General features: G+C 31.8%; 1 protein-coding gene across 7 annotated transcripts in view; it reads right to left on the minus strand.

Annotated features, from left to right (window-relative positions):
- Positions 1-1,344: 1,344 nt before the first annotated feature.
- Positions 1,345-15,204, minus strand: part of Pot1 (protection of telomeres 1) — a 54,664-nt gene continuing 40,804 nt past the window's right edge. For all 7 annotated transcript variants that reach the window (XM_069996678.1, XM_069996683.1, XM_069996681.1 and 4 more), the window contains 8 exons: positions 13,170-13,226; positions 11,667-11,823; positions 9,714-9,919; positions 7,617-7,752; positions 6,930-7,018; positions 4,809-4,900; positions 2,806-2,911; positions 1,345-1,749 (listed from right to left, as the gene is read on the minus strand). In XM_069996678.1, coding sequence (XP_069852779.1) covers positions 1,637-1,749; positions 2,806-2,911; positions 4,809-4,900; positions 6,930-7,018; positions 7,617-7,752; positions 9,714-9,919; positions 11,667-11,823; positions 13,170-13,226 — 956 coding nt within the window. In that variant the 3' untranslated portion in view covers positions 1,345-1,636. The remainder of the gene's footprint in view (positions 1,750-2,805; positions 2,912-4,808; positions 4,901-6,929; positions 7,019-7,616; positions 7,753-9,713; positions 9,920-11,666; positions 11,824-13,169; positions 13,227-15,204) is intronic.

Here is a 15,204-nt window from a genome sequence, read left to right on the forward strand (position 1 = left end):
TGACTTTGATGACTTTCTAAGTTCGAGATTCCAACCATAGCATCTGCATTGTTGGTGTTATCTCTCATTACCGCAGCCAATGTATGGAAATGAATCAAACAGTGAAATGTAGGTATTGAATTATTCTTCTTTAATGAATAAGGAAGATCTTTCTTTTTCTTTTTTTTTTTGCTGGTCCTGAGGCTTGAACTCAGAGCCTGGGTGCAGTCCATGAGACTTTTTGCTCAAGGCTAGCACTCTACCACTTAAGCCACAGATCCATTTCCAGCTTTTTGGGGGGTTTAATTGGAGATAAAAGTCTCCTTTCCTGTCTGGATTGGCTTTGGACTGTTATCCTGAGATCTCAGCTTCTTGAGTAGTTAGGATTTTAGGAGTGAGCCATCTGCACTTGGCCTCTCAGTTTTATCAATGCACAAATATATATATATATATATATATATATATATATATATACACACACAACATAAAAAGATGCTTGTATACAACTGAACACACATGATTTCAAATTGGACAAATAGTGTTAGGTAAAAAGCAGACTAGTCTTCTAAGTAGTATCTCACTTAATAAGTCATGGTCTGAAATATGGATATATCTTATACAAGACTATTATTGAATATAGTAAGTCATTAACATTATAAACCTAAGCACTTTATTATAATATACAGAATATGTGTAATATGACAGATAAGCAAACAAGAATACAATTCGGGTCAAAAGAAACAGATTTACCTTAAAACAACTGCCTGCCAAAACAAGCAAACAAACAAATAATACAAACTAACAATTCAGCTGCATCTTCTTGCTTTACTAGATCCCTTTGTATAAAAACAAGTAAGCTCTATTTACCAGTAAGAGCTAAGAGTTTGAAGGTGAAAATATTTACTAATGCCTTATCCACGGTAACATAAACACTGCTGATATAAAACTCAGGGCATTTCTTATCAAGCATTGTAGCCTCCTCCATTATTTCCCCTTTCCCATCCCTTCCCATCCTTCCCCTGTCCCCCCACCCGATCCTTCCCGCTCCCCCATCCCCCCACCAAAGTTGTAAAGTTCATTTTCGACATAACGACTTGTACATCTCATTGCTTGATAAGAAATGTACTGATTATCTTGCCCATGTAATTGTAACCCCTCTGTATAGCATTTTCACAATAAAAAAATAAAAAAATAAAATAAAAAAATAATCACAAAAAAGAGAAAAAAAATAAAACTCAGGGCATGGAAAGAAGTCTAACCAGAGACAATGGAAGGCAGAGATATTATACACAGTCTGAGACATGGAAAAGTCCAACGAGTGAATGTTTGTGAACAGTGACAAACAGCTTTCCTGAAATGACTGAATGAAGCAAATGAACATATGGTCTTTATTACTCCAATGTCTTTTTCTGGTCTACCTCTGGAAGTTAACATGCTAGACATCTGAACAGCCAAAATATTTTTTACACATTTATAAAAAAGCACTATTTAGGTAACAAAATGTCTAGCTGCATAAAAAAATCTAAGGGAGTAATGAAAAGGTGAATGGCATTTTAAAAACAGCTGACATTTTCCTTTGTTTTACAGGAATTTTACACATAATAGTACCACCTTCAAAAATTACAATATTTTACAGATACTAAATTCAATGACAATATTAGATGAGATCTTCTGCAACTGTGGTGTCAAAAATTTGATAGTAAATTTGGTGCTCATTTCCATTTGTGACATTATATGACTTGATAAAACATTCTAACCATGGATATGCATCTACAAATAGAAAAGAAATGCTACTTAGTAAATTGTTTAGTGTTACAAATAACTCTTAGCAATTTGAATTTTTTCTCCACACAAAAGTAATTAAATATTTGACAGCAAAGGTAGTAATAATTTGTATTCTACGCCTTGATAACTACCTATTGATCTCTTGGTTTTTGTTTTCTTTTCTCCCCCCCTCCCAACCCCCTCCAACTTGAAAAGCAGCTGAACCAGAACTTCTAATCAGCTTGATGCCTGATGCCTGGCCAGCTGGACCTCCCAGCAGGTAGCAAGTACAGAGTAATGCTGGCAGCCACGGATGCCACACCTAAACACTGGTTTTCTTCACAGTCTACCTATAATGTATTTCCAGAAGATTTTTTTTTTTTTTTTTGCTTTTCTTCAACTTCAAGTCTAAAAGACTTTTGATATAGCCCTCAATTTTGGCAAGATTAATGATACTCTCCCACACTGTTGGCAGAAATGATATATTTTTGAAAACAATTTGGCAGTATATGGCAAAAGCTATCAGGCCCAGTGAATGTTTTTACTCTTACAAACCTACCTAAATAATTCAAATAGAAAATTTAAACTAAGCTTAAAAATAAGGTGATTTTTGTTAAATCTTGCTAAGTTTTGTTAAATTCTGTTACAGATTAAAAACTATCATTTTGGGACTGCTCTGTGCCAGTCTGTACAAATTCATAGGAAGACATGTAGAAACAGAACTCTGACATTTGTAAAATGAAAACATGTAAGATGTGAAGCTGTAGGTAGAAAATTCATCAATAAATTAAGCTAGACAGATGGGAGTTTAATATAGAAAATGGTTCTTGTCAAAATGTCATCTCTTGTTGGTACAATGTCAACAAATATCTTGTGCTTGTGACCAAAACTACCTCTCCTTCATTTATTTCAAAATACTATGAACTCCTTTTATTCATTTCTGTCTCATACCTCAATAGGTATCAGAGGTATTGCTGACTACTTGACAAATTAGATGTTAAAATTTCAGATTCTAAAGTGAAGAATTAGATATATGTAAATAGTTGAAATATTACTGCCTACCAATTTTTGTTCCTGGAGGACAAAGCATATCCATGATCGTACCCAAACTTCTCTGAAGGTCATCATCATTTAGAATATCTGAGGCTGGAATCTGGAAAAATTTATCCTTGAAAAAGTTATGAAGGAAATGGAATTAGTAAACTTAATCTTTCTAAAATCATGATAAAAATTATTTCAACATTATGTGATTTGTTAATCTAAAAGATTTCATTCTTTTAAGATGGAACAATTCATACACCAGAGTGCAAGTCTAAACTATAAAATGTAATTTACTACTTGAACCCTAAAACAGCTTTGATGCACACGTACATATAAAGTCATGTTTAATTCTTTGACTTAAAGACATAATACCATACAGGATGTACTTATTTAGTTTTTCTCCTTCTCTGTTTTAAGTTTCTAAGAAGGAATTTTCCTTGTTTAGTTAACTGTACGCCCTATCATAAAGATGGCACAGGACAGGGCCTCAGTAAATATCAAATAAATGATTAAATGAGTTATGAAGGCAGAAGAAAAAATCGCTCTGTATATTTGTATATATTTTCCAATACATACAGAATCTAAGCCTTATGCCCTTTGCATTTGGGAACAATCTTAAAGTCATTCTGGGAGGTGATTTTGGTTGGTCTAACCATGTGGTTTAGAGTGAGGGAGTGTGGGAGATAATGTTAGCTTGATCACAGAAGGAGATGAAGACAGTTCTTCCCAAAAGATATTGATATATATATATATATATATAATATATACACACATATCTATGTATCTATGTATCTATATACACACATGTGAGAAAGTCCCAATAAAAACTTCTGTTTCACCAGGGTTTGGATTAAGCTTTCTTGATTGGGAATATTCTATTTATATTGCTACATACTGTTGTAGGAAAATTAACACTATAATTTTATGTGGAGATTATTTCATTAACTATTAAAACTGAATTATCAAAACTAAGAGAAGCAGGGCTGGGAAGGTGGCTCAGTGGTAGAGCGCTTGCCTTGCATGTATGAGGCCCTGGGTTCGATTCCTCAGCACCACATAAGCAAAAAGAAAAAAAGCCAGAAGTGGCGCTGTGGCTCAAGTGGTAGAGCTCTAGCCTTGAGCTGAAGAGCTGAGTGACAGAGCCTAGGCCCAGAGTTCAGGCCCCACAGCCGGACCCCCCCCCCAAAAAACAACAACAACAACAACAACAACAAACTAAGAGAAGCCTAGAGGGCTTATAAACTTAAGACAAATGTCAGAAGTGACAACAGTCTTATGGAATTCCCCCTATCTTGACAGGATAATACCCATTTCCCTGATAAAGTAACTTCATTTTCTCTAATGCGAGAAATATGAAGATGAAGGAAGCACAAGGAGGGATGAATAAAATAATGCCCACGCAGTGTGACCCTGTATCTTTTCTTTGGCTCTGGAGTAGAATTTCTGCAAGGTCAAGAAAATCACTTCTCAAATTTTTATTCACTTTTTTTCCAAACATTAATATACCATTACAAATGGTATATTAAAAGAGATAAATACCAACATATTAGATTCATATTTTTTTAATTCGTAACTCACCTTAAATACTTTTAGGAATAAAGAAGGAATGAATACATTAAATATTTTAAAAATATTGAGCCTTTTTGGGCTGGTACTGAGCTGTGGCATGTGCTATATTATTAACTACATGATTTAAGAATGCCTATGTAGTAATAACATAAAAAGGAAGTCAAAGCCTCAGAAGATCACTTCTTGGTGCTACCACTATTTTATGTTTCAGACTAGATCTTACTTTTTTTTGCATAGTTATTAAGGCACAGAACTCATGGCAGGTGCAGTAGCATTCAGAGTAAGGAACAAGCTAAGTTTATGTGAAATAGGATTAGCATCTTCAAAGTAATTTTATAAAAGAGAAGCCACTAGAACAAACTGGTCCTAAATGAACAAGAAATTATCAAATAACAAAAACATATTTCTAAATACAACTTAATTTTATTTAGGAAGATCTTAACTAGCTTACTTACAGAATCCATGAGATAAGCTTGTAACACACCTGTTCCATCATCAAAAGTGAATGTCATAACAAACACATACTGCAGGGGTACAATGCCCAGGGCTAGTGAAGGAAACAAAAGTCATTCTTGAGTCAGCTTCTTGAGTTGGCATTCTGAATTATTATAGTAACGTTAAAATTGACTTATTTTTTTTCTAGTATTCTTTTTTCGTACTTTTTTTTATTGTAAAAATGCTGTACAGAGGGGTTACAGTTACATGAGCAAGGTAAAGAGTACATTTCCTATTGAGCATTATTGGGTGCCAGTGCTCTTTAAGCAGAATCCTAGGCCCAGTTCCAGCTCTAATGTGTCACTACAGGAGAAAGGGACAATTTTGCTTTGTTGTATTTTTAGACAGCTCTCATTTCATAGTGTAGACTGGCCTCCAACTTGTGATCCTTCTGCCAGAGCCTCGCAGGTACTGAGATTACAGGCCTTTACTAGCACATCTGTCACTTAATTATGTATCCTTTAAGCTTTCCTTGTAGGTCATAAAACCCTAATAGAAAGAACTGTTTTGGTTGCCTTTGTGTCCTCTACTTCAAAAAAAAAAATGACTTACTTTATTGTTATCTGGAAAAATTTTAAAAAGGAATATATCAAAAATGTTACAACTTTTTTCAATATCAACTTAATAAATTCACATTGCAAGTTCCTTTTGGAACATCGGCTGTATTTACTTAGGAGTAATATCTCATGACTTTATAAATAATCACAGTTTTTCTTTGATTGGATATGAAAATAGTTTTATATTATTTAATGTGAGTTGTTATTTTTATAGAAACCATAAATTGACTCATAAAATGTGACTCATTAAAATATGAGAATCTTAAAAAAAACTAGCAGATAGTTAAATACATGGTGTCTCTCCCTTCATAGCTATTATTTTAAGGTATAATTTGAATACACAAAAATGCCAGAATCTAGGCTTTCCTAATGTAGTAAGAAGAATAAAGAATCAGAGATGCTAAATCCTATGACAATACAAAGGTTCAGATAAACACCTTTGTCTTTAGAAGACAGCATGTTTACAGAATGTTATAACAACTTCCATGTACAGAACCTATATTCAATCAATACTAAGAAGGCATGTAAATATGAAGCATGAATTTCAGCATTTAATGTTGCTAATATATAGATTCTAATTTTCAGGCTTCAAACTGTCTTCAAAGGTTAAAAGTAAGCAAAAACCAAGAAGGATGAACTTAAATTCCTTGCTAAGTAACCACATAGACAAGAAAAATTCTATTATAGATGTGACAGGAAGAATACCTTTGATATAAAGATTCATGCAAAAATAACATAAGATTTCACTGGGCCACAAACAAAATAAGAAATAGCAGGATCATATAGCCATACGTAAAAGGAAGAAAATATAACTAAGTATATAAGTAAATATTTATACAATAAAATTTCAGTCTAGTAATATGAAACTGGGTGTCCAATTTTAGGGAACTAGTTATTTTTTTACTATATTTTAAATCATCAACTGTATTAGTAGATCTCAAACTTTGAATACAGCTGTTGGGGAAAAAAAAAAAAAAAGGAACACCAGCAGAGTGGAATGTTACTGAGAGAAAAAAACTTTCAAAGAATGTAGTAGAAGTATCAAGAGAAATGAGAGTGCCTGCAGAAAGATCCAAAGGTTCAATGAAAGACAACAGATATGTCAATGTTCAAAGCATGTGTATCTTATAGACAGCAAACAGATATTCTCTAAGTATTGTAGTAAACTGAACATGAAACATGTTAAAGATATACAGAGGGACATTATGCTTAAATATTAAGAACTGTCTCAAAATTAAGAGAACATACTGGTTAATAATGTAATCAGTGACCTGTCGCTCAAAGAGAATCTGTATTTATAATCAATGAAAACAAGTCATTGAATGTTAAAATATGTATTATTACTACAAATACTGGTAGATAAGTGATTTTGCAAGTATTTTAAACATATAGTTTCTTAGACTCACTGTAAAAATAGTTTCACTTATACAAAGTTAAAGTAGCTGTCTAATGTTTTCACAAATAGTGAAATATATAGCAGTAAAGACATGATGTAAAACTGTAGTACATTGAAATTTTGCTAACCTTCGGCCACAGAATAAGGAATCCATGATGTTTTATTGGTGAGAGAATTTAGATTTTGTATTGTCCGCAAACAAGAACAATTTTTACATCTGAAATTAATAAAAGAAAAAATAATAAAATATTTTAGATGATGTAGTTTCATTGTTATAGTATTTTTTGCTGTTTAAGCACATATAATTTTATGAAGTAAATTATTATTATTACTATACTTAGGTGCTGGTAGATCATACCCATTCCCTTAGCCACTCCAGAGACTGATATCTAAAGGATAGAGGCTCAAAGCCAGACCAGGAAAAATAGTCTGTTAGATGCCATCTCCAATTAACCAGGAAAATGTCAGACTAGAAGTGTGGTTCAAGATGTGGAGGATTGGCTATGACAAAGAAAGACAGAGCAAAGCCCTATGTCTAAGAGTTCAGCCCAGCGAAAACTTTGTGAGAATACTGTACTGTTTATTATTAGATAGGAAAAACATCAAAATTTAGATTAAGTTTCCTATTGAATGCCTATCACTTTCTTACCATATCAAGTCAAAGAGTCAGAAATCAAACCATTCTAAATTGGGAACTGTTTGTACATACTAGCATGCAACTTCAGTAAGTATCTGTTGAACGTATAATGACAAGCAAGATAAAACATTAAAATTTTAGGTTTCAATTTCAGAAGTTCTCCAAGTTAGAAACATACCCATAGTAGTACACATTTCCTTGTATAAGAAATGGTACTGAGAGATCAAGGAGTTCCAGGTCTTCCTGGCCAGATCTCACAGGAATTACACTGTGAAACTTGTTGGATAGTTTAAAAATTTCACCCAGTGTTCCACCTATTAAAAAAGAAGAAGTAAACCCTGGTAGTACAAATATCATGTCAAAGAGATTCAGTACCTATTAAGACACAACATAGTAAACACTGAAGAGACTGACAAGAAACTTAATGGTTTCAAGGCAGGTGCTCTACCACATGAATGTTGTGGTAGTTCTTTTTACTTTCATTGTGTTTTGGATAGTGTCTTGTGTTTTTTCCCTGGGGCTGGACCTGAACTGTGATCCACGCAGTTAAACCTCTTCTGTGCCTGGGAATACAGGTACATTCCAGGTCTTGTTAACTTTTTGCCTGAGATACTTTCCAACTACAATTTTCCCAATCCACCTGGGCAGTTCTACAAAAGAGGTCCACCGGGCCACATGCTATGTCTTTTGTAAAAATTTTCTTCAAAAGTATGGCCTGTCTGAGATCTCTTGAAAGTTGTATTTTTTTGAGCTGAAGATTCTATTTTAACAAAATGCAGCTTATCAATTGTTTCACGTACCATGCCATTAATGCTCAATCTACAAAGTCATCATTACAGATAAGGCCATGAAGATCTTCTCTTATGCTTAGAAGATTTATCTAAACTCACATTTAATTTTCATTGAAAACCTTGTTATTACTGTAGACATATTTATTTATTCAGTAAATATTTGCTGAGAGCCAATTACATGCTAGGTCTATTTTTCTAGAGATTGATGATACATAGGTAGAAATAAAAACAATGTATCCTGTCTTTAAGGAGCTTACAATCTAATAGACAAATCAATGAATGATAAGAAATAAACACATATAAAAAGAAATGTAAAAAATATAGATGGAAATAAAAAAATTCTGTCTATATAGCTAATTCTCTTCTTCAGATTGTCAACTTACCCTGAAGATTGACCTTAAAAATTTCTTTATATATGTATATGTCCAAGATATTGGCTGTTTGTCTAGAAAAACATAGACAATATTTCATGTTTCATAAAGTGCTAGTATATGTTGTAAGGTAAAGGAACAAAAGACAGATATGTGTGTACACACACAACACACACACACACACACACACACACACACTAAAAGAACTTCACTACATTATCGGAAGGCAGTATTTGCTGCAATGGCTGAAAACAAAACAAATATAAAGATACTAATTAGAGTAGTTCCTGGAAAATTGTAAGTTCTGGCACTTAAAGAAGAAACTATGTTCATAAAAATGAAACTTCAAACATATGTGTGTTTTGTCACTTATTATTATGTATTAATTCTAGAATAATACATGTCAGCAATAAAATAATACCTTTTGTCACTTATTATTATGTATTAATTCTAGAATAATACATGTCAGCAATAAAATAATACCTTATGATAAAGATAAGTATATTAATAAAATTAAGCAAAATATTTCTCTAACGCAAATTAATTACAGAGAGCTAAAGAAAAAGCCTTAAGGAAAATAATGAATCATTAAATCTGGCATGAAAAAATATATGGTGTATATATAAAATGTCAAAATGGGAAGAAAATTGAAAAATATATAGGAAAATGCATTTCTTTTAGTACTTGTCATGCTTTCATTACTTATGTCAATGGTCCAGTCTTTAGTCATCAGTAAGATGAGTTTCATGCTATTTTTATGAAACAACAGTGACATCCAGAGGCCAAAACAACTGCTGTAAGCAGAAATCAGCCTTGCAACTGCCACTTAAGTTCATCTGGGAACTGACAAGGTTGCAGGAAGGAATCCAACCAGAAGAACAAATGTAAAGATGAGTTCAAGATGATTTAGTGTATACTTTGAAAATGAAATTCAGATAAATCTCTGTGTGTATGTGCATTTAAATCCAGATGACAGAATGTATTCTATCTTGGACTATCTAGAGTATTTTTACTTTCTCTGGACCAGGTTGTCTGTAAAATATTCTTAACAGTAATTAATTTTTTTAATGTGCATAATTAATATTGTAAAACAAAAAATACCAAGTATCTTACCTTCGATTAAAATTAGACATTCACTTGAAAGAGGAAGAATACCATCATTTTTCACAAAGTGCACAGCTACTTTTCGCCCTCCTTGATCTTCAGTGCTCCACATTTTTGAGTCATATAATAATGTATTTTGCAGTCTGGTATCTGGGGTTTTAGTTGAAGCATCTTGCAGAATTATATTTAAGTTGTCTTCATGTGGAACTTCTTGTCTAACATCATTGACAATGGTATGAGAAAACAACTTTGCTATAATCTTAAAAACTTCAATTTAACAAATTATCCAATTAAAAAATACCATCTGAAAGAAATTTTATTCAATATATTTGATAATTTTGTCTAAGTAAATCTGTCAGTAAATATAATGACCACTAACAATTTCAAAGCCTGGAGACTTATGCCTGCTTTTTTCTTTTTCCAGTTACTCTCAGTTATATAGGATAGCCTATTTAAACCACATTAACTTCAATTTCCAGAAAAAATTATTAATTTTAAATAGTCATATAGATAAAGTACCTCAGAACAAAACTAGAAGCATTTAGGTCAAAGTCTAGTTTCTGTCGCAGTTAATTTACCAACTATCTGTGCAACTAGGTAATCCCTTAAAATCTCTGAATTGCTCTCTGTATTTGTTGAAATTTGGTTTTTCTTTTATGCTTGTTTTAAAAAAGCTACTTGGTTTTAAAGAACTTAATAAATTAACATTTGATTGTATTTCAAGAAGAATCTAAAACCTTCATCTATATACATATGTATATACATATATATAAGCATGCATATATATTAATATATATTACCTACTTCAAGATAAAGTGGGTAGAAGACAAGTTTCTCACATTTTTTTGTTGGCTGTAGAGCTTGAACTCAAGGCCTGTACACTATCCTTGAGCCTCTTTGTGCTCAAGGATAGAGCTCTACCACTTCCAATTTTTGGGTGGTTCATTGGAGATAAGAGTCTCACAGGGAAATTTCTGCCAGGGCTGGCTTCAAACCCCAATCCTTAGATCTCAGCTTCCTGAGTACCTAGGATCTTAGGCATGAGCCAATGGCGCCCGGCTTCTCTTGTTTTCTTAAAAAGAGACTTGAAGATAAAATTATATTACACTTAAATTTTGTAGAAAGAAAATATATACTTTAATGTTTGTAGATATTCACAATAATATATAAATACACAAAGATATGGAGATGTGGGGACATATTTATATATTGTGGCACACTTTAGTGAATGCTTGGATTCTACTAGCTAAATATATATACCCATCAATATCTATATTTTCCAAAACATTTCATATATTTAGAGGAAAGACAAGCAATTTGCATTAAAAAGGAATTCCATATAATTTTCTGAATACTTTTCAAACAGAGCACATAAGTAATAAAGTCATCAAATAGTACTAGAAGTTCATTTATATAATCACATATTAATTGATGTTTAGAATAAATACTTCCCCACAATGAGAAATACATAGAAAGGAAATTTTATATGGCACTTGTAATATTACAATTTTTTCTGGGACAGTGTATTTCTAGCAATGCTTCTGTATCATTAAACATTTAATTATCGTTAAATATTTAACATTTAAATGTCTAAACATTGTTTAATGATATTAAACAATTAAACTACCTAGATCAATTAATAGAGGCTCATATTTATGAGTATTTTTATGACATATAAGACTATCCAAATATATTCGAGTCACTTTTTCAGAGTTATCAAGGGTACATCTGAAAATAGCATGCATTTTAATTTAATAGTACTAAGACCGAATTAGAAGCAGAGACCTTCTAAGATTTTCTTACTTTCATGTTATCTCCTAATTATTCTTTTAAAATATTATACATGAACTCATAATGTACTCATGCTCTGGACTTATAACTGTATTTTCATGAACACACATATATGAATACAAATAAATAATGTGGCATGAAAACTCCTTTTTCAACTTAGAAAATACTTACAGTGAATAACATTTAGGACAATGAAGTTTAACAGACTGAAAAAGCCTTTCTGGTTTATAGGATCTCAACTTTGCTCGGATTCGATATTGTTGAGGAGCCTTTTGTTTCAGAATGGCACATAAAGGGGTTTTCTCCAAATACTGATGATCTGTAAGTACTATAAAATATTCTAATATTAAATCAGAATAAATAATAATCTATGAGTCTTAGTATATTTATGACTCCTCCCAAACTGAATATGTGCTATAAAATCTAATTAATTTAAGCCTTGTGAACTGTTAATTTCATGTACACTCAAAACATACAGAAGATACCCAATGAATCTACTCAATAAATGCTAGGCAAGTTGTTTAAGGAACAATTTGTTTTAGAAGTGTGTACTAAGAATTTTTACATGAGACTAGCAGAGATTTGCTGGCCAACAGGGAAAACAGCAATTAATCTGCACTATGGAAATTAAAATGTTAACCATGAAATATTTAAAGTATTTACTGAAATACTGATTTCTGAGATATCTTTGTTAGGCAACAGTTTAAATTCTAATTAGCATTTGCTCAAAAGAATACAATAAAACATATTTTCTAAATAATATTTATCAGAAAAGCCCTTCTTCCTGATGTTTCAAATAGCAGACTTTATTGATCTATTATGTATAAAAACAGTTACATTGCTAAAAGGAGTAGAGATGTGAGGGTAAACTAATTGTCATGAGGGTCCTACAGAGAGTAAAGGAGGAGGACTTTTAGGAGGTGGCAAGAGAAGAAGGAGAAATTAGTCCACATTGGAAAAAATGGTCAACAAAAGCCCTAGGAGCAGTTGCTTGGGAAACAGGCAAAAACATAGAAGGCTAATTATAAAATCAAGTTTAGGAGATTCATTAGTTTATACGAGGGTAGGTATAAAATTGCTGGAAACCTTCAGCTTACCTCAGTTATTCATTTTGCTTCTTACACATTCTAACTCCACACTGTGCCATGGCAGGATGGAATCTCAAATGGTCAATATAATTACTTTTTGTACCTAGCTTTAATCCAAAAAGCCTTCATTGAACTGAATACATTTTTGGTTATCTTACTGAAGTAACAGAAGGAGTGTATCTGATATACTGTTATTGCTAACAAAATTTTGGGGCATATCTTAGGGAGATTTTTTATGAGCACAATGGTATGCAGTGAATTTACTAAAACCATTATCATTAAAACCATTTACCACATTCATTAAAACCATTACCACATTCTTAAGCTAATATTATGCTTCAATGCAATTATATTTTTCATAAACCTTACAGATATATGAAAAAATATACATTGAATTAAAGACATACATCTGAATTTTATACCAGTGAAGGATGAAGTAAGGAAGTTAAATAGTCTTATTTGTGCCCTCATGAATATCTACTGTTATTATATGATATAAGAAGGGAATGGTTAGCCAAATAAGAGCAAATTTCAAGTATTAACATTATTGCACTGAGATCTATCTCAGTAATGATATATGGCTTACTTGTAGCAGATAGCTGTTGACATCTTTCAACCTCATAGAGTGATACAGATCCAGAACCTATAACGGGGGGGGGGAGGGGGAAGAAAACACGTAATTATTAAGTTCATTACAAATTTAATATGACACTGAAAACTGTAACATACTAAGAGAGAAACTGAAGAAAATCTAAATGTTGAAATATGTGAGCTTCATGTTTTGGAAGGTTCAACATTGTTATTAATCTGTAAATTCAATGTAATTCAAATTAAAATAGAATAGACTTTATTTCAAAAATTGAGAAGCAGAGTCTATCACTTCAGTGGAAATGCACAAATTCTAGAAAATTAAAAAGAAAGACAATTGGAGGTTTTATACATAGTTTCAAAACACAGTGGTCAAGACAATACTGGTTATAAAGAATGACAAATAAATCAATACAATTCAATAGAGAGCCCATATTTACACCCCTTGACTTTCTAACAAAAGCAGCAGAAGCAGCAGGACCATTGATAGGAAAACCAAAATTCTTTTGAAGAATGTGCAAATAACTGGAAATTAGTATGACAGGGCTGTATAGAGCACAAATATACTAATATTATATACTAATAAGTGATTAATGAAAAGTCCAGAAATAAAGGCGTATTTTCCCCCACTTGACTTCTGACAAAAACATTACAGTAATGTAAGCAGCAAAAGGAAATAAAAATGGTACAACTAGAAATTCCTATTTAAAGAAAAATGTGTAGTTCATAGGACATTACAAAGAATTAGCAAAAGTACTGATATATACAACAGTACAGATAATCTCAGAAACATATAGTACATACAAACACACATTTGGTTTCACTTATATAATGTTCTAAAACAGGAAGAGCCATATGAATTTAGTTTTATGTGCATTTATGCATTAGTCAAAACATGTAGACTGGCACATGGTAGTCTATCACTTTATTACATGTAATTTTACTTCAAAAATTAAAAAAGAATCTTAAGCAATTACTGAGGACTAGTTAACTATATTTAGAGAGTGTTTAGGAGGGTTACCAATATCTGTAAGTTACTTTGAACATTATATGAACTGATGAAAAAAAGGAAGAAGAGAGATCAAATTTAGGTGGTAGGAACAAAAGTATTTACTGTCCAATTGTTTTAACTTTTCTGTATGTTTAAAAACTAATTATTACATGTAATATATTATGAAGTACAGAAACTGGTTAGAGAACATATAAAAGTAAAACAATGGCCTGATAGCATATTTAGGACATCATAAAGAAAGCATAACTATAAGTTACAGTAATAATTTACAAAATATTTATAATTTTCAAATGAGGAATTTAAGAATTGCTTGTATTCTACTACTTACAGTAATATGCCTTGTATGTAATTTTGTTTGAGCATCATAAAAGTATATTTTGCAGTTGTTTTGCTTGTATTCTATTATTTACAGTAACATGCCTTGCATGTAATTTTGTATGAGACATAATACATAGCACCGGTATGACTAGTCCTTCCTCCTGAGCATCATCGGTAAATAACATAAGAACCAAAGTAAGAGAACTTGAAGGGACAACGCAACCTGACATGGAGTGATTTTTATCAATTCTTGATTTAATCAGTATATAATGCAATGTGAAGTGAATAATACAATTATTCAGAAGCAATAAAAGTAGTGAATATAACTAAAAAATAGAATATATAACTAAAAAAAGTGTAAAATACATACATGGTCTCCCATAAACTGACAAAGAATCCAACAGAAAATGAGGTAAAGGGTAAGATAAAATATATAATAAATATAAAGAAAATCAGGTAACAGCAGATATCTTAAATATATAGGATTTTTAAGCTTTCAAGTAGTCAGGAAATTACTTAAGATATTACCTTTTACTTGCTACATCTTCAAAAAATTACATAATTAACCTCCCATCCTCCAGGGTAGGAAAGAAGAGTACTGTCCTACATGACAATATACGTACAGATTCCTATAACATTTTGTGTAAATAATCTGGCAGTATCAATTAAAACATGGTAAAACATGTGCCCTCTTTTTGACACA

The sequence above is a fragment of the Dipodomys merriami genome, unplaced genomic scaffold, assembly GCF_024711535.1.
Source record: "Dipodomys merriami isolate MVZ:Mamm:240054 unplaced genomic scaffold, mDipMer1.0.p SCAF_5, whole genome shotgun sequence".
NCBI lineage: Eukaryota > Metazoa > Chordata > Mammalia > Rodentia > Heteromyidae > Dipodomys > Dipodomys merriami.